Raw genomic sequence first — 27,825 nt, 5'->3', positions numbered from 1 at the left:
TGGATACCCCACACCCCAGCAAACAGGTTACTGATTTTTTTTTCCCTGCCTCTATTTTCCCTCCCTTTGCTGGCTGGAATTGAATATTATCCATCCTATGTTTCGAGTTTGTGCTCTATTTATAGTTTGACTGAAGGTGGGAATTGTCCTAGTCCCAGGAGTTTGTTTTACACTCTTTCCAGCCTGGCAGCTTGAGAGCAGTCTGCCTATTTCAGCAGTGGTATTAGAACACACTCTCTGAGTTCATCTGGTGTTGCCTCGCCCTTTATGGTGCCTAGATACCAAAACCCCTTAAATCTGTAGTTATAAGAGGAGGGTGAGGTGTTGGCCCAGCATCCTGCAGTGTGAACTGCTCTAGCCACCAGCTATTAAATAAAAAGATCTTTTGACATGCTGCATAGGTCCATTTAGCCCTGCTGTTAAATTCTAGGAGGAGAGGAGTTGTTTTTACATTGCACTGGGGCTTTGGTCATACATTGCACAGGATAAACGAAGCTGATCCTTTTTATTTTCTGCATAGTTATTTCAGTCACACTGTTGGGTTGGCTGCTATACAGCATGCTTTGCAGACATTTAAACACTCTTTTAAAAAATGTTTATCTGAGAGATACCAGATGCCTTGGGTTTCATCCAAGGCTTCCATAGAAAGTCATAAGCACAGAGAAAAGAAATTATTTCCGATGTGTTTCTTAGCCGATTACAATACTGCTTCTGTTCTCAAACTGGTGCTCCTGGTGACCCCGGTGTAGGTGACAGAAAGTGACTTAGCATGCATTAAGACTCAATTTGCTCATTTCCATATGACTTGTGGAATGACCTACTTTGCCTTGAGCTCTCTTTGTTGTTTCAGCAAATGTGCTGGGTGTGCAGGTCTGGGCTTTCATTAAGATGCCACTCAGCTAGTACTGGGTTTTGTGGTTTCTGTTTTTAAGCAAGCTCTCATGTCTTTAGCTTAAATTAATTTACTTAAAAATATTTGTGAAAAAAATTATTTTTTTTCTTGATCTTTTTCAGATTATCAGAGGTTGATGACTGTGGCAGAGACCATCACAGCACTAATGTTTCCATTTCAGTGGCAGCATGTGTATGTTCCTATCCTTCCAGCATCCCTCCTTCATTTTCTAGATGCTCCAGTCCCTTACCTCATGGGCTTGCACTCTAATGGGCTGGATGACAGATCTAAGCTGGAACTTCCTCAAGAGGTGAGAGGAGCTCATCTTGATTGGTTGAATATTTTCCATGACTATGAGGGGAGTGAGAAATGAGCCAAAACACTAGTGCTAACTCTTAACAGCTACTGTCAAGTTGTTGCTGGCTCCGGTTTGGGATTGGTCTTTATTCCTTGGAGATGCTGAGGAAAATCTGGTGAAATAGATAAAACCTGCTTTTGAAATTGTGTGCTCTGATAAAATTAAACTGTAATTTTACAGGAATTGATGCATTGGGTTTACGGAAAGAAGATTTTTTTTTTTCTGCAAAACTTAGCCCTGTAATGCTGGGAAGTGCAAGGAAGTGCAGTGTGAATTCCCCAGCTGTGGCCAAAAGGCCACACAGCTGCTTCTGTGAGATGGTGGGTGAGCAGAGCTCTGCTGGCTTCAGTGCTGTGCTGTTTCCTGCCTGCACAGGGTTAGGCTGGGTTTCCCTGCACTGAATTCCTCAGCTGGGGTTGGCTTATATGGACCCAACCTGCCAGGTGTCTGCACAGAACTGTTTCAGATTTTCTCCAGAACGAATGCTTCAGTCTGCAGCAAAATGTCAGCGTACACTGGAGCAAACTGGTGCTAACTGGGGTGGGGCTGAGGAAGTCCTCCCTTGTAGTGAGGCTCTGGTAGCAGCAACCCCTGTGTGAAGGAGAAACAAATGGTCTGTAAAGGTTCTGCAACTCGTACATGGGGCTGGGACTATGGTCAGACTTCACAGAGGTTGTTTTCCTTTTATCCCAGTGTTTGCTTCACAAGTACTCTTTTGAGGGAAGTGCCAAGAGAGTTTAAGAGCTGGTTGTGAGGATCAGGGGACCAAAAGTGGCTGAGCACTACCCAAGGTAGCAGAGGAAATATCCGGCCCCTGCTAGGATCTGCTCACTTGGAGGTGTAACTTTGCAGGGGAGGAACTGGGTAAACCATGGGAACACCCCACTTAGAGGCACTGGTAGGATTGTCTAACCTCTGCTGTTTTCTCTGACTGTTTTCTTGTATTACCATTTACATTTCTGGGAAAGCAGAAGCGTGTCAGACACGGGGTTTTGTGGTGGTGGTTTTTATTTTCAATATCAGGCAGTGCTGCAACATAGCTTGACACAAAAAAACCCTCTTTTTAAAAAAGCTGCGTGAAATTAGACAAGATATTTTTGTGAACCTCCAGTCTGGTCTCCATGCCAACACTGCTCTTTTTCTCAAATCCATATGCTGGTAGTTTTCATTTGTTTTTCCTGGCAAGTTCAAAGGAAAACTTTTTTCAAACTGTGTTATTTTTTTATGAAAACTGAAGTATTTAATCTCTTGATTTCTTTCTTTTCTCCATCCCCTCCCCCTTTTTTTTCAATGGCGTAATTAATAACACAGTAGTGTATGTTCTTGCCATGAAAACAGTCTATTGCTTTGGTTTACTACATTTTTACAAAATTTTGGCTGTACTGACAGGCCTAATTAATATGGTTAATACACTTCTTAGAGAGAATAGCTGATGAAGTAAAATGTATGTGTGGATATGCATGTTAATATGCACCATGGATGTTTTCACTGTTACCACAAACTCCTAAAAGACTGCCCTGCTTTTGTAAAGAACTTCCTCTTTTTAAAATCACTGTAATACTTCCAACTAAATGAACTAATTTTAACTTCAAATAGGTATTTCAATTATTTAAAAGGTAAATAGTTTTTGAAGAGTTTTATGAGCTTATTTTTGAGGTTTTTAAAGGAAGGCAGTTGATCTATTTTTAGATGTCAAAAATGAAATCCAAGTAGTATTAAAAGATAATCTGACACCTCAGTTTACATTTTGTTTTAGAGGTATCTTTTTATGAAGGTGGAGGAGTAGATTTTTGATAGTACCTCACAGAGATCAGAATTGTCTGGGATGGGAGGACACACAGGACAGATGGCAGCAGCAGCGTGCCTGTGTGGTGGAATTTGCTGCAAGACTTGTCCTTCTGAAGCTTCAGTTTTTCTCGTTTTTATTTGAAGAGTGAGCTCTTAAAACTTTGTACATGATGAGTATGACTTAGTCTGAAATCCGCTTGGCAGTCACTGCTGAGTAAGGACTGTTGAACTCCTCAGCCCTGCGGGCTGGGAATGTAGTTATGGCACAGAAATGGGCTTGAGACTTTAAGTCTCTTAGTAAATAATTAAGAAGTTATCCTACACCAATAGATTGGCTTATTCAAGAGGCAAAGTAGCCTGGGAAGAACAAGAGCTCACTGCTGTTGAGACTTTCATTGTAGAGAGTTTGCTTGAAAAAACCAACTAACCAACCAAAAAAACCCAACCAATCAAAACCTCACAAAACAAACACTCCCCCCACGCTCCTGCCACCCCAGCAAAACCTGTGTTGCAAAAAGAAAATAGATGTATCGTTTTAAAATGTAAAGCAGAATTCAAAGTGCATGCTGGTCTCACTATGTGAAATTATTGGTCAGTTATAAGCATTTCTCATATTAATAATTTAATCAGTCAGCTTTAATATAGTTAACATTGCAGATTACAGGTTCATCTTAAAACTACTTTGCTTTATGATTAGGCTTTCAGATACCCTTCACTTTAAGTGCCAAAGGAGCTCTACACTTAATTCCTGACAGAAACTGCCAAGGAACATGAATAATGTGTTGTTGTAGAACAGCAGAAGAGGGCATATGGTTCCATTATTTGTACTTCAATAAAGACAAATTTATCGTCAGTGACAGAAGGGATATTAATATTTAACACTGCTTGTCTCTAAAGTTTGGAATGTATATGAACCTTTATGAAATCATCAGGGTTATATGAGGAACTCCTCTAGGCTCCTGATTCATACATACAGTGAGTATCAGAATTTTCCTCACTTATTCCAAAGGGTATATAAAGAGCTGTTCTGTGTTATAATTTATTCTGAGTTCTGCAAAAAAATTTTTTTTCATTGTCTTGGAACTGCATAAACTGCATCTCTGTTGCTAATCTATTTACATGGATGTGTGGGACAGCTGCTGTTAAAGAAAGCAGTGTCTAAATTAGACAAGGGCCAAAGAGGTGAGCTTTGAGAGAAAATCTAATTAGTGCTTCTCAGTTGAAGGGCATTGTGGAAAAATATAATATTGCTGTCTAGCATACCATGGATATCTCAGTGTCACTGTAGACTTCTTGATTTTGGTTTTATAATGAAGTTTTAAAAAGACTGATTTGTCTTGCTCAAAGTGTTTTAGGCTAATATATGGGAAAATACTGTCTGTCCCAACTTGGTTAGGTTTGGCTTGGCTTAAGGCTTGCACACATGTGCCATAAGGCTTGTTTTGGTTTGCTTGTGGTGGCAGTCTCCCACATTTGGTCACACCTGGTGCTTCAAGGCAATGCTTTATCCTGGGAGCAGGGAAACTCACTTGTATCCTAGAAGTTAATGCTTTGTCAGGTGATGATTAAAATCGTCAACAAAACAGCTGCATTAGTACAAAATTCAAGTTTAGACTATCCCTTAGGTACATCAGAAAACAGTCCCTAATGGAGACCTCATTGGAGTCCACCAGTGGCTTGAAGACCTGACTTCAAGCCCAGTAAAACTGTAGAGAATTCTCGACTCCCTGTAGGGTTGAGTTTTCTTGTGCGTGTCAGCAGTGCAGGGCTTGTTCTCGTACATAGGGCTGCTCTGCTGAGGGCTCTCTGTGTATGCAGGAACATCCTTGTGGTTTCACTGGTAGCTGCCTCAGAGGCTTGTAAGGAACCCAGAAGAGAAGGGGAAGGACGGGAGAAGCGGTGCTACAATGAGGTGCTGCAGATATCAAAGGGGAAGGGAGGAACATGTGGCTGTTTCAGATGTTGCTGGCAAGAGCGTGGTTTGTTTATCAGTAAAATTGATCCAAAAAGTGGTTTGACTTAGCGTTCTGGCAGATCATAAACCTAGCAACTGCTAAAGTAAGATCGTTTTTCTGATGTGCCTTTGCATTTCCTTTTAAAGAAACTTTTGAAGTGCTGTAGCAATATATTTTTAAAGAGCAACTTAATGTGGACCATTTCGTGCCACTGGATTTGCATGTGTATCTTGCCACTCTAATTTAGGAGAATGGTAGAAATTGAAATTATTTTCAGTGAAAATAAGCAATGCTGAATTTTCCAGCACTGGTTAAATCAAACAAATGTAGTGTATAATTAAAAAGCTTGGTTTTAGTGAAATGATCACAAAGGTCTTGGGCAGTAGCTTTTTCTTTTAGTGAAGTTTAAAGATTTTAAAACCTAAAATCCAGTTCTTTGCTAGTATAAGACAGATTATATATATTCTCAGTGTTTTTATTTCAACAACTAAAAGGATGTTATTCAATGCTAAATCTTAACAGACTCTGTGGGTTTTATATGTTGTTTTAGAAGATAAGGTATCCTGAAAAGCTTAGCTTGATGCTAGCACATTTAGACCAGACTGACCAAGATAGTTATATAAAGATAGTCACTGCTTTGTATGCGTTCTCAGGCTGTCTGCTGATTGATAGATGCTAGATAATACTGCAAATTTATTGACAGACTTAAGTTTTATGTTTAACTGTATTCAGTGTTAAACAGCAAGTTGAGGAGTTTCTGAAAGCTGCAGCAGCTTTAAGCTGTTCTGTCACAAATTCTGGGTTGGCATGAAGAGGAGTAGTGCTGAGAATGAGTGCAGGAGGTCACATTTGCTTGCAGGAATGACACAGGAGCATCCTTTAGAATTTAGGGCCACTGTAAAGACACTTTCCATGAGTCAACTGTGTGTGTATAACCTTGCATAGCCATGTTTTCTGTGTGTCATATGAAGTGGGTGATCATTTGCAAGGTTGGGACCTAATGCACAAAGGTGATACAGGCTGTAGGTGAATGGGTTTTAGTTTTTCAGTGCTGTATTCAAGCAGAAGCTGTCCTTTTGGCAGCACCTAAATAATTTCCTTCTGTACTTTTGAACAGAGCTGAAAGGGAGGATGTGGGCTTGATGCAGGCCTTGCTAGATCTGCATGAGGCTTTGGCCTTTACTGTACTTGGGGTCAAACTAAAGAATTGCAATTGTCCTTTGGCTTTGGAATCCATGGGTGTGGTCCACACCTCACTGAGCCCATGGGAAGTGGTGCTGTTGACTTCAGGAACCAGGCTTTGACATCAGGGTTATATGAGGAACTCCTCTAGGCTCCTGATTCATACATACAGTGAGTATCAGAACATTTGTTTACTTAGATCTACGTTTCTAAGGTTTGTAAGACTTTGACCTGGACACCCTGTTACTTATGATGATAAAAGTACACGGGAAGGACAAGTTTTTAAATTAGAATGTGACACCCTTGTTCCTTACTGTAGTGTCTCAGAATATTTTATTGTAGATGATGTAATGTGTCCTCACTTGTGACAGTCTGCTGTTGAAGTGGGGTGTAACTGTTTGAGGTTTTCTTTTGATCAGAAAACCAAGATCTCAGCAACAAATAACGGAATATTTGACTGTTCTAGAGACTTGAAATACCTAGCAGCTACCTTAAGGATGCTCTTTCAATTTTATCTCTACTTACATATATTGCCAAGTGTCTTGTCTTTATATAATTTTAGTTTTGCATGTGTAAAATAGTGATCAGTGTATCCATGAGGGTTTACATACAGAGCTATCAGCTATTCACAGCCCTCTCAATTGTGATGTCTCCAGAGACAAAATAACTAAACCTTTGTGACTGAAGAACTCTTTTTATTTTTCTGCTTTGTGTACTTGCCCAGTTCCTAGCATGCAAAATGCTTTGGATGGCCGTGATTTCATAAATAGTAAGTGCCATTTCATTTTTCAAGGAGGGGGCTCCTCTTTCCTCACTGGTATTCGGTTCTGTAGTGTAGCAGCATAGTGAGATTTACTGTTCTGGTGTCTGTTATTTGTGGTCTATTTACTTCAGATTTAATTTGTTTTGGTACCTCTTCAAGGGCTTGTGCAGTGAGGTCTCTTTGCCATTTCTGTTCCCTGAAAAATACAGCCTTTTGGGAAGTGTGCATGTTCTTGAGGGTGACCTCAAGTCTCCCTAACTTGAGAAGCTAAAACCATCTACTGAATCTTCTCTGCTTTTTCTCCTCTAGATAATCCTCTATTGTATGTGTTATTAACCAGGCACTGGATAACTGTAGAGTGTCCCTGAAAATATTCTTTATGCTCTTTGGAGTATTGCTTCACATTAGCTTTTCCTCCTACCCCCCAGTGTTTCCATAGAGAGCACTTTCTGGGAAATGTAATAGTAAGTTGCATCTTAAGCAATCATCATTAGTAGCTCAGAGTATTTAAACCATGTGTATTGCTCTTAGAGAGGAACTCTGCAGAAGGGGAATTTAGCTTTTGGAAGAATTAACCAGAAGAGTCCAGATACTTACAAGCACTCTTAGCAAGCATTAAATTTGACTTTTTCTTCCATTGGCAAGGTGTTTAATTTCAGTGTGAACACTAGAATTTCTAGTAAGGTTAATATTTGGTTCCTTTTAGGCCAGCTGCTTTTTAGCTACAATCAAGCTTAACCAAGAGTGAAGTTTTCTGCAGAATCTGTGCTAAGGTAGATAATCCAAAAGAGAAGAAAAGTTGAATGGCATCAATTAAGGAAAGTTGTAAAAGGAAGTAATACAATTAAACTGTTGGAAGAGTTTCTTAGTGAGTCTGCCTTGCCATTTTGCAGACTGTTTGAGACAAATTAAATGCCTTTTGTTTTTCCCTCAGCACCGATTGGTAGGCATTGTGCCTGGTTTCAAAGCTTTATTTCTTTCATGTCTTGAAGTGCTTACAGTGTTCCTGATAAATATCAGCTGACTGGACTTCTAATCATCACAGAGCCATGTGTGTGTATAGTGGGAGTCTCTCCTATATTCGGGTGCTTACTTGAAGCATAGGAGCTCTGGCATAGATGGTGTCCCTTTGGGCTGCATCTTTGTCTGAATGGGAAGCAGGTGCACACTGAGAGCGTTCCCAGCCCAGGGCTTGGGCTGCCTTGCTGGGCAGACTTCATCTGCAGTCTTGGAGCAATGCTGATATTGGGGAAATTTAAACCATGACACCTCCCCTATTTAAAAAGAAAAATTTTTTCTAGGGTGCACCAGAAGCTGTTTCAGAATCAGTCTTAATTCTCTTTATTGACTTTGGATTCTTTTGTAACACCTAATTCAATTTGTGACTTAATTTACAGTAAAGGGTCTGTACAAGAGCTATTAAACTGTTTTATATGCATTCCTTTGAGCATAACAAATCAATCCCAGTATTAAAATGTTAAAACATCAGGAATTCTGCTTACCTGTGTAACTGTGGGTAATACTGTAGCAGAGCATAAATTGGACTTTGTCATGCAAAGTTCTGTGCAAACTAGTGTGATATGTCCAGTGGGGTTCTACATTAAGAATTCTTTTTTCAATTTTAATGTTGGAAGTTCAATAAGATATTTGTGTTTTAAGAAGAATTGACAGCCTAACTCTTGTTCTGTAGAACTCTCTTCTGCCTAGAGAGTTAAACCTGTCACAAGTACTAAATGTATGTTTTCACAACAGTTCACTTAAATGAACAGGTCTCATCAGGCACAGCTTATTCTAGTCTACCTGTGGTCAGTTCGACAGCAAAATCCTACCAGAAATCCCTATCAAAATCCTACCACAACTACTTTGTCTTTTCTGGGCTTCACTGCTTGTGTACATGGCTCTGATTTCTGGGATTATTTATCATTCATTACATGTGAGGTTAATCTCTTACAGTTGTTCTTTCCAATTAAATTGTGAGAGTGCTTCCATCTTTCTGCACTTCCTGAATCATAGGAAATAACTGGAGATGTGTCAGCTCTTGTAGACTTGATAAGTATTTTGCTGCAAAGCTGTCGAGAGACCTGAGTTCAGGTGTGCCTCCTGGAATAATGCAGTGAAGTTGGGTTGAAAGTACCCAATAATCTGAGTGAAGGGATTTTGTATATCAGAGATGAAACAGAAGAGTGACACTCCATGTTAATTCTTTAGTGAAGAAAAACTGAAATGCTTCTACAGAAAAGCCAAGTTTCTTCTCTGTACTTAACTTTCCAAGCAGATTTCACACATGAATGGGGTTCTTGCTGTGATGTGTGTAGTTATGTAATGTCTTGAAACAGATTTTGCAATGCAGAAGCCAAAAGGGGAACCTTCCCCTTTGCCAAATACAGAGTGAGGTAAACCTTGAAAGATGCAGAGCTTCTTTTGATCTTGCTGTGGAAGCCACATAGGTAGTTTTTCTTTTCCTGCCCTCCCCCCGGTTGATCTTTTTTGATGGTAAATTAGTTGGAGATTGGAACAGAAAAGCAGAATGGAAACTAGTTCAACTCATTTTTCCTTTTGGAAACAAACTTACTCATTCAAAGAATTGCCTCGGTTCTCAGATTGCTTACAAAAAAAGATAACTTTATTGCAGCTTCTGCAATATCAGCACACCTTTTAGAAGTTGCTAAATCTTTTAGAGAAGTGAACTGATAATTTGAGTAACAGGCAGTCACCTGCATATGCACATGTGTAAAAGAGACTTACAAATATCCTGTAGTTAAAATTTAGCTGTATGTGTATGAAAAAAGCCCTACCTGTACCTGACTTATGCTGCAATCTCTTTTGCACCTAGTAAACAACTATAAAATGAGTCTTCTTTCTTAACTACCTCCTTGAAAGACCTGGAAATGTGGGTCTTGTGCTGCTTTCTTCAAAGCCAACCAACCAGTTCAGTTATGTTGAGGCAACTCTGTTTTACAAAATAACCAAACAAATGCAAATGTATTTGAATCTTTAAATAAGCACAAAACCCAAAGATGAATAAAACGTTACCCCCGTGCTCAGTGATGTTATAATGGTATCCTGTTCTAAATTAAATTCCAGGCTAACCTGTGCTTTGTGGATGTAGACAACCATTTCATCGAGCTGCCAGAAGACCTACCCCAGTTTCCAAATAAACTTGAGTTCATTCAGGAAATTTCAGAGATACTGATGGCTTTTGGAATTCCACCTGAGGGAAACCTTCACTGCAGTGAAAGTGCCTCCAAGATGAAGAGCCTCAGAGCATGTGACCTGGTTTCTGATAAAAGAAATGGGAACATAGCAGGATCACCTCTGAATTCCTATGAGCTGCTAAAGGAAAATGAGACTATTGCAAGACTCCAAGCACTTGTTAAAAGAACAGGTGTGAGTCTAGAAAAGGTAAGGTATGAAATTGTCTGCACTGTCCTGGACCTGTAGTAGCAGATGGTCTGAAGTCATGGTCCAAAGATGCTGTTTGTCTGTCTTCACTAGAAAGAACTTTATGTTAAGATGTTCACAAACCTTGTGAACACCTGTAGAGACAAGGGCAAGCTTCGGGGAGAGAGGGAATGGGAATTAACCCTGCAGCATCTGTGAAAACCTTTGCTGTCCTCCAAGTATTTCTTTGCCAAGATAATGTGTTTAAAAATAACACCTTGCCTTATTCTTGGTTTTAAGATTTATTCTAAATTGGCACCACTTTATTATGATTTAAGTGGCTAAAATTGTCATCCAGATAATCCTGAAGTTCGAATCTAATCTGGGTTTGTATAGGTATCTTTCTCTTTGTGTGTAGAATATATATTTTATATTTTTGCTTGTATATAATATGTTTGTCATAGGGATACTGTGATGCTTTTTTCTGGTTGATGTTGTAAAGTGCATTAGTGTCTGATTCCCAGGAAGTGGACATGCACAGCTCGTGATGATCCTGATTGTATTTTTTTGAGTGATCAGAACTGGGGGGGGGGGGCTGAAAGTTGTGACCCTTTTCGAATAAAAGATACTACCTGACAGACCACTGTGGGTTTTTTGAGCCTTTGTGGAATAGAGTGAAGACTGTCTAAGCAAAGGTTTTATTTCTTGCATGTTTAAATTAGCTTGACCAGCTCTTCATTGCTGAGGCTGATTCCTACCTGTGTGACTGCAGCTTGGGGTACAGATGGGGCCAGAGACAGAAATTGTGTGACCTGAAGTAGGGTGGGGGTAGAGCTGCTTTATGGGCTGGGGGCTATGAGAAGCAGCACTTGGTTACTAGGCAGGATTAGATGATCAAATCTGCTCTGTTCCTCTTCTCAGGTTTTTCTTTTGCCTTGTTTTCTTCGTGTTCTGGGGAGAATTGGTAAAAAGCTTTTGTTCTTTTGCTGAATGGATTGGGAAGTGATGGGGAAAGTAAATTTTTTAATTTCTTGTAAATTTTTGCACATTTGGGCCTCATCTGCTCTGTACTCCCTGAAGTCCCATTTTACCATCCTTTTTTGTTACGATAGGAGTGTATAGATTTTAACTGTCAAAATTTTCCCAAGTATAAAAAACCTGCCTTAATGCCAGATACCAAATTAACGAGGAATGTACTACTCATGAGCTTTCTTCATGGAAGAAAGGGGTGAGTAGCACAGCTCACTAGCAGAGAGGAGAGCATAGCTGTATTTATTTATAGCTGGCTCTGGGCTGCTATAGCCAAGCTGCTTTAAGCAGTGTGGGACAGCTGCAGCCCTGCATCATTGTGCAGATGTTGTAAGCTCTAGGGATTATGACTAATTATGTGTGGTGGTGCCTATTATCATAATTAACAAAGGCAGGGGTATCAAATGTGTATTCAAACTACTGCTTGAATGCTCATGGCTTTGGTGATTTTTTTCCCTAGATACTCAGCTCCTATCAAAACTAATGTGAATTGAATATCTCAGTCTCGTATTGCTGTTTTTATAAATCTTAGCCCACGTCTTAACTGAAAATGCATTTTCTTTCATTAAAAATGACTCTGGGGGGTTGTAACGATGAATTGTGGGTTACACTGCTAAGGACTTAGGTTATGGGAAATGGTTACTAGACATGCACAGCTGCTTGTTACTGTGCATTTCTGTCTTCATTTGAAAGCTGGTATGTATTAAACTCTACCACTACTAAACCTGGACTTATTTTACACCAGAGGACATATGGATTTGCCTAATATGCTGGTTTTTAGGGGTAGTAAAAGCTCCTAAAAAGCCTATGCAGGGGATCAAAGTGTAAAAGAAAGTAAATTAATACATGGCATGTATATGATTGTTATTTAACTTTTTAAAATCTAAAGTATATAAAATGTGATAATATATAATAATAAAATATTTTGATGTTGCTGTTTTCTTACAGTAGTTGAAACAGTAAATTTTTTAACTGGAATGTTGACTTGAGGAGTAGCAGCTGAATGGCAGATTAAAATCTTGTATGCCCAGAATACCTGACAAAGCAGCAACACAGGTTACTTGTGTGTTCCCTTACTTTCTCAGTTGGAGGTGCGAGAGGAGACCAGTAGCAAAAAGGATCTGAAAATTCAGTGTGATGAAGAAGAATTCAAGATTTACCAGCTGAACATTCAAATTCGTGAAGTTTTTGCCAACCGCTTCACACAAATGTTTGCGGATTATGAAGTATTCGTCATTCAACCCAGCCAGGACAAGGAATCTTGGTTTACAAACAGAGAACAGATGCAAAACTTTGATAAAGTAAGTTGTATTAAGAAGGTATGTCAATGTAAGAAGTAAAACAGTATTCAGAGGTAAGGCTTTGTTTATTGGGCCATCAAATGGAAAACAGTACTGTCAAAATTGTAATTTCTTCCTTAAATTTCAGTGTTCCAAGAAAAGTGATATCTTACATGTTATGTGGAAAAATATATACATATGCAGATTTAGAGAGCTAAAGGTACTCTTTTAAGGATACTGTAGAAAAATACAGCTTGCTCTAGAAAAATAGCTTAGAAAGCCTCACTTTAGGGCTGACCTCTACATTAAGGTTAAATATTACTACTGGAAACTGTTTTTGAGTTTTAACCAGAGGAATTGCTGAATATGGTAATGAATTAAGTCATGACCCCAAATAATGCTTATGTACCTGTGTACATGCGTACCAAATGTATTCCTAGCTCTTTTCTAGGGAAACAAAAGGCTCAGTTCTTCAAATTTTTGTACTGTTTTCTTTACTGGAGATCAGATATTTGTCAGCAGGATAGTTAATGTGGGTGAAGACTATGTTGCAGCACTGTCTGCTGGAACATTAAGCTGATTCCCATCAAATCATATGAAATGATTCTCATCAGCTTCATAAGCTTTGAGCTCAGCCAGAAGTACATAATATGCACACCTGTGGTCTTGTTGGTGAGGTTTGCTGGGATTCTGTTGAAATTTTTATAAAATTAAGGAAAAGCTAAAATCACAATTTACCAATTATTGTGCTGTATAGGACGTGATTGTCCTGAGACTGAAGATTTCATATGGACTGCCTGTTTTGGGGATAGAACTGGTGTGTATGATAAAACTAGGCCTTAAGTGGCACCAAAACATTCTTAATATGCCCTTGTTTAGGAAAATTGATGCTTTTGGGGGATGTCTCTCTCTGCAGACACCCAAAAACACTCTTACCTCTTCTTATCTCTTAGGCATCTTTCTTGTCGGACCAGCCTGAACCTTACTTGCCTTTCCTCTCGAGATTCCTGGAGACCCAAATGTTTGCATCCTTTATTGACAATAAGATTATGTGCCATGATGAAGATGATAAAGACCCTGTTTTGAGAGTATTTGATTCTAGGGTGGATAAAATTAGGCTGCTGAACGTCAGGACGCCGACTCTGCGCACATCTATGTATCAAAAGTGCACAACCATTGATGAGGCTGGTAAGAGTAATGAGGCACTTTCTTGAAAATTAGTGCAACTAACCACTGCTATTTGTTGTAGATATTAGGGTTAAAGCTAAGTAATGATTCATACTTTGAAACCCCCCCAAAAAATAGACCAAAATAGCTGAGGTGTAAAGCTTAAATGTTATATAGGAAGGTGAGATGTGAGATGAAATTAATATAAAGTTTAATTTAACTCAGCTGTTTTCCTGCATGCTTTGTGTGTGAAAAATGAGCTCAAGAAGATAAACATTTTTCTCCCTTTGATGGCAGTTCTTTGATGTCTAAAACACTCTTGTACTAGTGTACCTGTTGGAAGCAGTAAGAAATTTCCACCTATCGCTTTAAATTTGAGACCCACTTTTAATTGAGGATGTGTGATTACAGATACATGTCTGATTAAAACACTTTTAAAAAATTAACTTTCTTGCTATTTCAGAGAAATCTATTGAATTAAGGCTAGCAAAAATAGATCATACAGCAGTCCACCCACACTTGCTGGACATGAAAATTGGACAAGGGAAATATGAGCTTGGATTTTTTCCCAAGCTTCAGTCTGATGTTTTATCCACTGGACCAGCAAGCAACAAGTGAGTAAGCTGGGGCAACAGGTACTGAATCTTGGCAAGATCTATAGAATGGCACTAAAGCAGAGATACTAGAAAGCTACAAGTCAGTTGTTGGGTTTGGTTTTTTATCAAGTAGGGGCATATCAGATGATGTGGGTGAGTTGTGTGGAGTGGTGGGGTTTTTGCTATGTCTCTTTGGTTTTTTTCCCTTTTTTGAATCTGGACTTCCTGCAGCAAATTTACTTAAGAAAGCCCTATTATGTTTGAGATGATGGTTGGTGTACTTTGAGTTACTCAGAATTACTGTCAATATAAAACCAGATCCCCTTATTATATCTCAGGTAGGAGCTAGTATATGTTTTAGGATATTTTTTTATAAAACCTTTAAAAGTGGAGGAAAAAGGCTTAAATTGTCACTGGATATCATAAGAGAATGGAAAAACACAAAGCAAATAAATGTTATCTCATATTCTGAAATATTTTGATTGCCCAAATACCCAATTCCTCTACAGAGATTCTTTTTGCGTATTTGCAGCTGCACTTCGGCTGATGTAATTGATGTCAACATGCTCAATATAGGATTAACTAAAAACTTCTTACTGCCTCTGCCCTTAACCTGACTCCTGACATTTGCTTAACAATATTCCCCATCTGTAGGTGGACAAAGAGAAACGCTCCTGCACAGTGGAGGCGGAAGGACAGACAGAAGCAACACACAGAGCACCTGCGTCTTGACAATGATCAGAGAGAGGTGAAAATTGTTCAGCTATAGAGATATGATTTTTTCTTGCCTAATTGCCTGAATAATGCTCTGTAACCTTTATGAAATGTCTAGACAGTTACTTACAGTCCATGTCTGCTCTGCCTTAGGTGTATTTAATACAAATAGAGTTCCTGGTCCTTAGCAGACCAAAAATACTTAGGTTTTTTATTATAAAAGTTGTACCATTTTTACCCCTTCTCAGGACAAAATTATTTCATTCCACGTGTAGGAGAGTTCCCTGAAAATATATTCACATGCTTTAAAGGTGTTTGGGGTTTTTAAAAAGAAAAAAAAAAGGTGAGGAGAAGAGGGAAATTAACAGTTTTTAGCCATCTATTTCCCATCTCTAAATAACCTGTGCTTCTTTGGTGTATTTGATGAAGGAAAGATAACCACCTCTAGAGAGTGATTAATTTCATCCTGAGATCAGAAGTATTGCCTTTTGGAGTTGCCTGTTTGTCTTCTGTAGGCCATAAAAGAAATCTTAAGGTGGCAAACTGACAGACAACCTCATGCTAAGGTGGGAATGTGAACCCCACCCATACTGTCACATTTGTCTGCCTATTTTTACACAGCACAGTCTGATGTGGTGAAGTGATTTTGAAAGATCTGGGTGATGTAACTAATTACAGTACAGTTTCTGATTCATATGGTACAGACTGCAAACTGTTACACTGGGTGTTGATTTATGGGTAATTCCAAGAATAGTCTGGTCCCAGAATTCATTTTTTTTTTTGTTCAGTAACTCCAGAGCTTTGCTTTTGTTTAAATATATGTTGTTCATTGAAGACAATAATCTCTTGCTTTGTTAAATATATTTAGAAAAGCTTTTTTTGAATTTTAAAGTAGTAGTAGTCTTGTATCTGTTAGGATAGCGTTGTCAAAATCAAGTATCTTTGTCCAATTAATTGCCTTTCCAGTGCACTCATTTCCAGAACTTTCCTATTGGTTTGTTAAAATTTTGTTTAATTATAGTGTCATCTCTGTCATCCATAACCATGTAACAGAGAAATGTCTGTGTAATAAAAAACACGGTTGAGTAGTTTCTGGCTTTGACATGTTCCATATGCTCAGTTAACTCTAAAGTGCTTTTTACTTAGAAGTAGCAGAAATGAAGAATAGTTGGTTTGTAACCTCATTACTCTGCTAAACAACACAGTTGTTAAAGCATGTAAACTTCTGAGATGTCACTTAGGTAATTACAAAGACAAAAATCTACCTCTGGTCTCAGAGGGGGGGGATGGTTTGTTTTGTTTTTTAACTGATTCCTCAGAAGTTCATTCTACTATAGGAGTTATTCTGTCACACAAGGCAAACAATTTCTGAGGAAAAAGAATTTTAAAATTTCTGCTCAGGCGAGGGTACCAACTGCCAGTGGTAATTATACTGGTGTTTTAGGGGTTTGTGTTGTGTCTTTTTGATGACATAATGCTGATGGAACAGTGACCCCTTCTCCTTGGTAAACCTCAGACTTCCCCAGTAAGTTTGAGAGACTGGGGAGGGAGCCCTTCTGAGAGGAACACTGCGGGTCAGGCTGAGTAGGAGGCAGTGCTTCCAAAGTGCAGTGTTGTGAGTTTTAGACAAAGGGAAGCTTTGGGGCAACAAAAATCTGTGCAATTGAGATTTAGTGGCTTTTTACTTGCAAATATTTGTGCCCAGTGGAGGGCAGAGTTTACACCAATCCGCTGATATAACACCATCTTTTATTTTTTCCTTTCAGATTCATTGCTTGTGAATTTATTTTTATGTTGAATGCTTGGGAGTTCTGCATTGTATTATGTCTTCACTCTTTTCCTTTTATGTTTTGCATGCTTGCTTTTATTACTTCATTTGTGCTTACCACTTTCACTTTACATGGTCTGCTTAACTTTTCGCTACCAACTTATCCTGCCAGCACCTGGACTTTTCCATGTCAGAGCTTCCGTTGCAGTTATGTTTAGACTGGGACCAGCATGATTGGCCCTTCATGCCCTCTATAAAATCTGTGTCAGAGCATTATCTGGTATGTCCTATGCACAATATGGCTGTAATCATAGTTCTGGATAAAGATGCATAATTAAAAGTATATGTCATAGCTTTTTAGTGCAAGGTCAGTGGAGAAGGTGGCATTTTCCCTCTTTGCAAAGATTGTCAAGTTTGACAAATCTATTCACTGACATTTCAGTCAGTCATTATTTCAATGTAAGCTGCAGAGGTTACCTATTCATCTGAAATATATACTTAATATGTACTAATCCTGAGTGCTTGTACAAGACTTTCTCCTTATCACTGATTCACAGTTAGCTGTGCCCCAGTCAACCTGTTATCACCCAGCTTTCAGAACATTTGTCATATTATTCTTATCTCTGAGGTGAAAACAATGGCAACTCCTTGATGACAGTAACAGGAGCAGAAAAGCTCTTTCAAGCAGAGTGGGTTCAAGAAACGATTTTGCTCAAAAATGCAGATGGCTCCCAGCTGATAGATATTAGTAACATCTGCATTTTGCAACTACTTCCTGAAAGAACAAACTTTTCTTGTGGTCCCCATGTAGACCAGTTTGCCATTTGAATAGCCTTGACCTTGGTAATTTTTACAAAATTTCGTTTTATGTGAAAAAAATGACAATTGTCGGTGGTGGAGGGAGTAATTGAATCTCTATGCATCTAAATATCCTTGACAGTCCATATTGTGTTTTTGTAATTCAGCAATGTGTGTTCTAATAGTTGATAGACGATGTAAATGGGGATTTGACCTCTGGTGAAAACTGTTTCACCTTAAGTATCTCAGCCCAATCCAATACTGGATATAAAAAGGTGCCTTTTCTGAAAGAGGATGTGATCCTTTCTTCCTCATTGCACAGGGGTGGGTTATAAGGATAAGTTTATCCTTTTCTCTTGGCCAAGTAGTCTCACACTTTTGTCTGTATTTGTCAATTTTCCACCCCAAAACAGAAGTATATACAAGAAGCCAGGAATTTGGGCAGCACTATTCGGCAGCCCAAACTGTCTAACCTCTCTCCATCGGTAATTGCACAAACCAACTGGAAGTTTGTAGAAGGCTTGTTGAAGGAATGCCGAAATAAGGTAACACAGAGAATAAGTCTGTTCTCTTGCACCTCATATCCATGCTTGAATCCCCCTTTTCCTCCACCTGTTTCTGCTTTATCCCTATAAAGATTTTTGCATGGTGGTGGTAAGTTCATGAAGAGTATTTAGAAATTCTGCAAGGAGTGGAAACTGTCAAGCAGATTTATGATGAAAAGAGATTGAATATTCTGATAGGTCTTTGCCATCACACTGCCCATGTCTATTATAACACATTTCAGTTATAACTAATGAGACAATAATATTTCAACAAGTGAATAGTCTGGAAGAGGAGCTTATGGTGAAAATACAGCAGCTTTTCTCATAACTAAAGGAAGTGAGTTAATAAACTTCTGAAGTGTAAGTTTTTAAGCACTTAACAAGATTGGTATTAGTTTGTAGACATACTTTACTGGTTTATATTTGACAATGTATTAATCTGAAGTTAATGTTCATGTGTATACTAATACAGTAAAGGGAGTAATTATGAAGTAGACACATTCTCACTCTAGGTCAGTGAAGTACTATAGCAATTACATACTAGTTTTCATAAAACTGTGTTTAATATGTGCATCTATTTCTGATTGCACTTTAGTTTTCTGTATGTATGAAACTAATAATAATCCAAATAATAGTCCAAATAATCACCATCGCTTAAGAGAGTCATATGATGGTGAAAATTCTTGAAGATAAACTTGGCTTTTTCACCATGGGAATGTAACTCTAGTGAATGTAGTGATCCTGCTGTTAGCAGAGAGAGAAATTGCCAGGGAAGGTGAGGGGGAGAAGCAGCTGGGGACTAACGTGGAGTTCTTAATCTCAACCAAGACTGTGCATAGGTGCCTAGGGTAATATTACTAATTTTTGACCTAGTCTAGGATGGGAAGAAAGATGAAAAATGTGTAAGGGATGAGCAGAACTGATTCCCCTTGTAATTTTTCCCTCTGCTTTGCTGTATGATGAATCTGTTGTGACTGGAAGACTGTAGTTTGAGTTGGTGAGAGCTTTGTTGACCAGCATGAAATTGTGCACAATTTGGGAGATGTGGCTCATTGGGAAGCTCAAGCGGTGCACTCCAGAGCGGATTTGGTTTAATGCAAATCCCCTTCTGGCAGAACAGGGTCTCATAGGAATGACATACCCCCTGCTGCTTGGAGGCACTTGTGCACGTTCACCTCCCCTGGGAGGAGAGGGACATAGCATCCCACTCACCAGGCTTCCAAACCACCCAAGGCCTGTCTTTCATGGCTTTGCTGCTGGACTCTCAGCTTGTCAATGTGTGATCTGCTGTTCCCTTTGTTGGGGTTACTCTGTGAGGGCTGATGTGCCCATTTGCAAGCCCCTTTTTAGAAAAACAGAAGAGATTGTAAAGTGATTAACACTAGTGCTGTCCTGGCTTGAAAACTGGGAATAAAAGAAGTAGATCACTGCACTAGTGCGAGCAATATATATACACCCAGTTATTCTGCCAAATCTTTATCATGTGCTTCCTTGTTGGTTATTTAAAAAGTGTAAGTGGTCTTGGAGGTTACTGTGGAAAGAATTAACTCTCTTTTGCTTTGTCCTTTTTGAGACCAAGAGGATGTTGGTTGAGAAAATGGGCCGAGAAGCTGTGGAGCTGGGTCATGGTGAAGTGAATATCACAGGTGTGGAAGAGAATACCCTGATAGCCAGTCTGTGTGACCTCTTAGAAAGGATATGGAGCCATGGTCTGCAAGTCAAACAGGTGAGGAACAAATGTTCTTGTACTTTGCAGAGCACACTTTCCTAAAGTCATGTTATGCTCTTCCTCTCTCTGCTTTCAGAGGATACCTTTTGTGTGTATTAGATGGGTTAAAATACTCGTGTCCCCCCAGTCTTTTTTATGTCAGTTCCTGCCCCTGTTTGTCTCCACATTTTGTTCTGGGGTATGTGCAAGTGTACATGTAGATGTGTTCCACAGATGACTTCTTGGAAGACTCTCTGTTTAACCTGGGGGTTTTCTTTGCTTTGGTGGGTTTTGGTGGGTTTTTTAATTATTTCTGTGTTGGTAAATTTTTGTTAATGAGATTGCATAGGTTGCAAGGCGGCATATGCTAAAGGTGCTGTCAGTGGGATATGGTGTGGGGAAATTGTTTTCATGAAGGATAATTTAGTTCTTCAGAGTAAGAATCTTGCTATTTTGGTTCTTCCTGAATAATGTAGGAATACTCAAATGATGTTTACAAGATCACTAGCTAGAGGTGTTGGGTTTTTGTATAAAATTAATAATTGTTTGCTGTGCTCTTCTGTTTGAAGTCACATGTGGGTCTAGATGAAGTTTGGAAGGCCTTTATCAACTTTTCTTCTCCTTTGTACAAAGGAATAGCAAGGGCAGAGAGGATTATAACTTTTTTTAAAAAAAGTATACGCAGAATAAATGTATGTAATCCAGACAACTGTAATCCAGTATCTCTGTTCCCAGCAACCCAAGCACCAGTGTTTAAATCTGCTCTCCTTCAAACTATATAACAGTTCTCTATGTGAAGATTTATGATGTGATTCTCTCCCTTCCCTCTTGTATATCACTTAGGATAGAAGCTGTACTGCTTTCGTCTTAGAAGACAGAGCATCAGTATACTCTGCTTCAACTCAGATTTGGGCTTTTCAGACCACCAGACGGCCAACTCTTCATAAGGTTAATGCTTTGGATTGATTGCAGATGTTGGCAAACAGTGCTGAATGGTGGAATAAATAGAGTGGTGGAATAAAATAGAGGCCTGATGGAGGAAGTGCAGTGTATCTCATAGTGTGATCCAGAGTTAAAAAAAAGTAAAGTAAAAGCACCACCAGTTCTCTGTGTGCTCTGGCCTTTATGAAATATGCAAAAGCCTGCTGTTTCATACATCGATTTTATTTTATTTTTCAATAATAAGCCAAGGAAGACTCTTCTTTCTCAACTGACCATAGTAATGAGGATGGCTTTCCTTCCACCAATCCCTGCTTTTACCTCTTCCCTGCTGATGAACCCTGATAGTCCTACATTAGCTGCCTACTGATTCTGCCACGTGCAAAGGGAATCCACGCCTTCCGTTGTCCTGAGCAATGCAGGGGAGTCGGATGTAGGATCTAATGGCTAAAGTAGTTTGGACTTTCAGAAGGCCTTGGTTATTCCCTTGCCCATTCTCTGTCCCACTGCTTTCCTTAGGCTGTCTTCCTTTCCCTTGTAGATACAGCTTGCATCATCATTGCTATTTGGTGAAGTTAAAGGAGAGTTCCTCGATGGTGAAGGAAGCGGGCAGACATACACTGCATGAGTTCTTACATTCATCATGGTTGTTGACATCGATTTGCTGCAGGATCCTTTGTTGCTGCTTTGTGTGATCTGTTGCAGTTCTCCTTGCCATGGCAGCTGGTTGCTGAACACTGGACTCTGTGTGTGTGTGTGCATGTGTGCGTTTATTGAGAGAAGCGCCGTTTTTGATGCAACTCTTCACTGGTTGATATTTTTCATGCTCTCTTTTTATGTGTTTATATGACCTTCAGTTTTGGCTTTCCACGTTGGATCTGTCAGGTATACACAAGACACAATGAGCTTCTCTGGATTTTTTTTTATCTTTACTACTGAATGCATATTTTTAATAGATTTCTCTCAACACAGATGTTACAGACACTCTAGGATTTATTTCTTCTGGAGGCATATAAATTCTGGAATAATCCCTTGTGGCCAATAATTAGTTCTCTATATCATCTGTGGGGAGCTATAGGATGGAAGTGGTTAGAGATTTTTAAATATAGTCTAAAAAAATAAAGAGGAACCATCATTACTGCACCTCTGGGAAGGCACTTAGATGATTTTAGAAGAAATTGATAGTTCAGAATTGACAACTGTTACTTTACATGTTTTTTTTCTGCACAAAGTTGTAAATAAAAATATGGCTTTATAATATGATTGCTGTCCTGAAATGCAGAATTGCTAAATCTTTACTGGGATTTCAGGTTAATACAAGAATTTAGGAAGATGATAAGTAATACTAATTAATTTCCTCTGTAAGTTATTCCAATTAATGTGCTGCAAAGCCTCTGTTCACTTACTGCTGCCTTTCTGCAGCTTTGCAAGCTTTTGGTTTATCATGCAGAATATTTTAGGGTGATGCCAAGAATCTTTTTAGTTTCTGAGAGATTTTCTCCCACTCTGCTTTAAACCACCAGAGGTTTAAGAAAACAACATAATGAGCAAGGTGCACTTCTTAACATAATTTGATGGATTTATCTTTTATTTCCATACCAAATTCTAACTTTTATTGTAGAACTGGGGTATTTTTGCTGATAAGCTTTCATCGCCCTGCTTGTGTTTTGGGATGTCTTACTATGTTTGTGATTATCCAGGTCCTTTGCCTGATGAAAGGGGATCTTTTGAGGTTCTAAAAATTGACAGCATGTATCTGTATCCCTGAATTACCCTGAAGGGAGCAGGTGCACATGACTTGGCCTGGGTATAAGATATTTTGCTCAGGCTGGCTCCATGCCTCTTGTCATTTCAGAGTTGGCGAGGCAGGGAGGGAAAGACAAAATAGTGCCTGTTACAGCCTAAGATTTAAAACTCTACTTGCCCGTAGTGTTTTACAAGCCTTTGAATGTTTTCTTGTCATGTTAATGAACTATGAGGAAAGAAGTTCAATTGGCTTTTTCCTGTCACTAGAATCATTAGATCCCAGTAGTTTGACTCTTGCTTTTCTTTTTCAACCTCTTTACAGCTCCCAAGCGCCTCCAACTTGTGTCTCATTTTTTATTTTTACCAGTGAGTTTGTAGGAAGAAACATATTTAAAGCGAGTTTTTGTCATGGCTGATGCTTTCAATGATGACTTAAACTTTTTTTTTTTTTAATTCAGCTGATAGTGATTTCTTTAACTAATATTTTTTTTAATTTTAGGGAAAATCAGCTCTGTGGTCTCATCTGTTACATTACCTAGAAAACAGGCAGAGAAGAACCACATCAGGCAGCTTCAGTACCTCAGGTAAGATTGGCATCTGCTGGAAGAAGATGATAAAAAGCTGTGAGTAAGAGCTGCCAACAGATTTGCACCATGTAGAGTTTGTTTCCTTGGAAATACCCTTCAGTCAATATAACTGAATCAAGTAATCAAGTATTCTGTCCGCTACAGGATTCATATGGGCCTGGTGTATTGGCTCAAAATATTCTGTGAAAATAAACTGGTTTGTATTGAGCCCACTTGTTTTGGGTCTGGTACCTGACTACCATGGTAGTCAGAGACCAGAAATAGCTGGTGCTTCACAGATAGACTTTAAAATGAATTGTTCCAATGTACCACCCTCCATGTGACACACAGTCACTGCATGACTGGCAAAGCAAATGATGTCATGGATGGGGGTGGAAAACGAGTATAAACACATAAAACTGTGCTGTTCATCCCTAGGTTTTACATCCTTGCTTGAAAAATAACTTTGCTTGTTTATAAGCAAAAGACATTTAAAGAAACAAACAACCCGAAGAAACATACTTTAGTTTTTGTTACATCAAGTGTTGCAGTATAATCTCTTTCTAGGGTTATTAATGTAATTTTTAAACATTACTTCTTTTGTCAGGTGGGGGCATAGAATATAAATTTGGAGAGAACAATGGGTTTGGGGGAGGCAGTGGGTGCCTTTTATTTTTTATTTGAAGTTGCTGTAGGCAAAGAGCTGATCATTATTAATATGCACAAGATCCTGTAAGCAGTCAAACCCAAAGATTTGGAAAGTATTAAGGTCTCCTAAATGTCACTGGATTCGTAGTGGTTTTGCATATGAGAGTGAAGTTACAATAAGTTTTATGCTTTCTAGCTTGAGATTGAGGGCAGAGGCTGTATTTAATATACACCTTGATTCTGGAGTGGAATTTGAAAGGTAAGAGTAATAACATTGCCTGAAAACCCCAAAATGTGCTATTTGAAAAGTAGTGGTGTTACAGGAGTGTGCAAATTAATAGATCAGTAAGCACATGGTGTGTGGTGTACTGAGTAAAACATGCTAAACACTGTTTTCTGGTGTCAGCAGTGCCAGTTATCCTACACAGGAAGAAAATAGGGTAGCCTTTAGAAAAATAACACTTGATTATTATATTTGATATCATACCAATTTCAGCTGAATCTAAGCTCATTAATGTGTTGATGCTCAGTGTGTACTGATCTGCATAACCATCTGTGTAGCATATTAGGTTTTTATGTCATTTGGAGTGGAAATGTGCCACAGTGTCTTCACAGAGTCACCAATAATACAAGAGTGCAAATTGATGTTAATTCACCTTCTTTTTTATACTGATTTGAAATGGATTTCTACTAACAAATTCTGTTCTGAATCTAGGAATACTTCTTGATTCAGAAAGGCGAAAGTCTGATACCAGTCCAGCCATGTCACCTCTTAGAATCTCTCTCATCCAGGATATGAGGTGAGTTTAAACTAATAAAACCAACACAGGAACCCCATGAGATTTGCCTACTTGTTTCTGTGTATACTATGCACCACACAGAAAAGCCTGTGTTTCGTGCAGCCGGGAGGGAGATGTGGGTAAGGAGCCTGCTGAACTATTTTAAAGTAGATTGTACAGCTTTCTCATTGACCTTTACAGAAACGTGTTTCACATTGAGGAGATTTTATATTGTCACAGCTACCAACTTATGAAAATACCATGACACAGTTTTCATATTTTTAAAGTGTTCTGTATTGGTTTATTTCCACAGAGATACAGGTGCAATGTATGTGTTTTCCCAGTCATTGCCAAGTTGGTAGTTCTGAGCTCATTCTTGCTTCTCAGTGAAGAAAGCAGTTTAGAGAACTTGTTGGGTCTAAAGAATGGGTTTATCTAACATTGAGTACTGCATAACTGCTGCCCAATGCCTTCTTTTCAGTACATCAGAAAACCAATATGCAGAACTTCTAAATTAACCTTGAAGGGATTTTTCTTTCCTCCTTTTTCCTTATCAACATTTATTTTTTCCAGTGGAGAGGAGGAGTGAGTTGAGGATTTGCTTGCCCTATTAAAATATACCCTTCAAGTCTTGTATGCAAGAAAAGCTACTACTGAGCATGCAAAGACAGTATTTAATTTTCCAAAGCACTCAGCCATAAATATTGCAGTGATAAGGTCCAGAATGATTCTTAAATCATGTGAGACAATGGGCCTGGTTTAGAATTTGGTAAATAGGGCACTGCATTGCAGATATTTCTGTTTCAGACTCTTTTTCTTTTTGAGCTAGATATGCAAGGATTTTTGATTGTACTGAATATTAAGGTGATTATGTTTCTTTTTCCAGTAATTTACCTGATATTTTATGTTCTTTGCAAAACTTCTTCAGCCTAGCTTGGTTCAAAAGAACTGTCACATTTTGACAACACATGGCAGTGTCTTTTTTTTTTTTTCCCCCAGGCATATCCAAAACATTAGTGAGATCAAAACAGATGTTGGCAAGGCCAGAGCCTGGGTTCGTCTCTCTATGGAAAAGAAGTTGCTCTCTAGGCATCTGAAACAGCTGCTTTCCGATCATGAACTCACAAAGTAAGATGGTTTATCTTGGGCAAAGCTTTTAAAAAAATTTAAATCTGTTTAGTTGTTTGACTTCAAAAACCCAGGTGTGCCTATTCTCCCATCTGCTTAGCAGTGTGCAGAGGGCATAGAACAAACCAGCCTTCCAAGTGTGTCTCCTTATCAGTGGATAAGGAGAGCTGTTTGGGAATTAGGATTCAATGCTGGGGTTTTTCACATAAATTTTTGCGTTTATAGCCTACTTAAGAACATAAGGTGAATTGCTTTCAGAATAGTAAAATATCTGCTATTATGACCCAATTGTTGTTTTTATTATTTCTCCCAAACATTTCAAAATATGTCTTTTAATTCCTTGTATATGAAGTCAAAAAAAATTCTGAAAAGACCCAACCATTGAGTCCCAAAACACTATTTAAAGAGTACTGTGAGAAGAAAATGAGATAAGTACGTGACATATGCCAGAGAGGAGGATGTGAGTGAAAGCTGAAGACTCTACTTCAGACTTAAACTCTGTTGAAAGTACTCTGTGCCAGGGCTTTGTATAAGTAATTATGTTGAAGGGCAGAAGGAGAAATGCTCAGCACAAGGACCTATATACTTGGTGATGTCCAAAGCATTATATTACCTTTGTAAACATAAATAATTATTTTGTTAATAGTTGCACAGATCAGAGTACAGGCCACATGTAATACTAATTGTTTTAGGAGTAACAATTTGATGTTAATTTAGTATAACCTATGCAGAAAAAGTATGTTTTACTGATAAGGTCAGATATACTGTTTAATGTGTGGAAATTAAAGCCACAGTAATTGCCATTAGCTTTAATTGAAGACTTCTCTCTGGAAACAGTGTAACCTATGCTGTCTGCTCTTCCTTTTCTTCTCCTTCCACTCACCACCTTCCAAAGAATTTCTTCCTTCCCGCAATCCCTCTGAACCCCAGCTGCTAATTATTTGAGATTTGCCTTGTATTGTTTTATGTTGGACTTTCGGATGAAGTTGTGGCCTTCCTTCAGTGAGCAAAGAAAAGCTGGAGGACAGAGTGAGGACAGCTTATAAATCTACCTGTATCTGTAAATCAAGGTTAAGCCTCTCCAGTGAAGTCAGCAGTTCAGATAATGTTATATTTAGCAGTGCTTGTCCCATGCAGAGCAAGTGCTGTGAGAGAACTTTCCATACACCACCACACTCCATGCCCTTCCCCACAAAAAGAGAAGAAAAAACCCAACTTTCTTAACACTGGCCAGTGTACTGTTCATCGATGAGGTAGATTCTGATTCTCTGGAACAGAATGAGACAGCAACAAAAATAAGTTTAAAATGAAACTAACAAGCAAAGGAGCAACTTGCACAGAAATTACGTCAATTCTTTGTAGTCCTGTGCACTTTGTGCATATTTAGATATATCCTACTTAAAGAGAACTGTTCTAGGCAGCATGGTGTTAAAGTGTGTTCCACTTGGTTTTAGAGGAAGCAGTGCCAAGTTCAGTGAGGTACTAAAAGTAATTGTGCAACTTCTGCCATTTTACAGTTAACAAGATTGTGTGGTGGTCTTTTTTTTGAAGCCACTGTTAGATATTTTAATTAGCCCATTCTCTAAACTTGACATTTGCTTAAAATTATAAGGGAACTGTAATGTGTTTGGTTTCTTGCTAGTCTGAAAAGGGACTAGAGTTATGAAAGAGGAGGAAATCACACAGCTTCACTGAAAGGAGACCTTTATGTGCACAAGGAAACTGAGAAACCTTACCTTTGAGAAGACAGGACAGCACATACCCTGACAGGCTCCTCATCAAACACATGGTTCAGATTGTTCAAATTAAACATGGACATGGGCACATGTGAGACCTTTTGTGGGTTTGATACTCCTGTGGCTACAGGCAGGTTTTGTTGATTCTCAGTATCTTTATTTCCATTGAACATTTCCTGTCAGTCTACAGCAGTAGTTTTGTTTTGTAGCTGAGAACATGTCTGTATGTTGATCATCACTGATTTGTTTTGCAAGTTTCTATCTTGTGAGTAATTTGCTGACTTTTCTGTACATTGATAGGAAATTGAGGGGAGTTATCAGGAGGCCCTTCTGGCAGGAGCCACCTATACATGGCTGTC

General features: G+C 38.8%; 1 protein-coding gene across 4 annotated transcripts in view; it reads left to right on the top strand.

Moving 5' to 3' along the window:
* DENND5A (DENN domain containing 5A) overlaps positions 1-27,825 on the top strand; it is a 68,094-nt gene that overhangs the window by 26,891 nt on the left and 13,378 nt on the right. For 2 of the 4 annotated variants that reach the window (XM_017810588.1, XM_017810577.1), the window contains 12 exons: positions 1,015-1,202; positions 10,023-10,340; positions 12,434-12,649; positions 13,582-13,816; positions 14,259-14,409; positions 15,046-15,139; positions 18,085-18,216; positions 19,790-19,942; positions 20,768-20,872; positions 23,109-23,193; positions 24,539-24,623; positions 25,602-25,730. In XM_017810588.1, coding sequence (XP_017666077.1) covers positions 1,015-1,202; positions 10,023-10,340; positions 12,434-12,649; positions 13,582-13,816; positions 14,259-14,409; positions 15,046-15,139; positions 18,085-18,216; positions 19,790-19,942; positions 20,768-20,872; positions 23,109-23,193; positions 24,539-24,623; positions 25,602-25,730 — 1,891 coding nt within the window. The remainder of the gene's footprint in view (positions 1-1,014; positions 1,203-10,022; positions 10,341-12,433; positions 12,650-13,581; positions 13,817-14,258; positions 14,410-15,045; positions 15,140-18,084; positions 18,217-19,789; positions 19,943-20,767; positions 20,873-23,108; positions 23,194-24,538; positions 24,624-25,601; positions 25,731-27,825) is intronic. The other 2 variants (XM_017810606.1, XM_017810597.1) reach the window with 1 other exon arrangement.

Source organism: Lepidothrix coronata, unplaced genomic scaffold (genome assembly GCF_001604755.1).
Source record: "Lepidothrix coronata isolate B3197 unplaced genomic scaffold, Lepidothrix_coronata-1.0 Scaffold1, whole genome shotgun sequence".
Classification (NCBI taxonomy): Eukaryota; Metazoa; Chordata; class Aves; order Passeriformes; family Pipridae; genus Lepidothrix; species Lepidothrix coronata.
The sequence above is the reverse complement of the archived record's forward strand: the minus strand, read 5'-3'. Positions and strand labels throughout refer to the sequence as shown.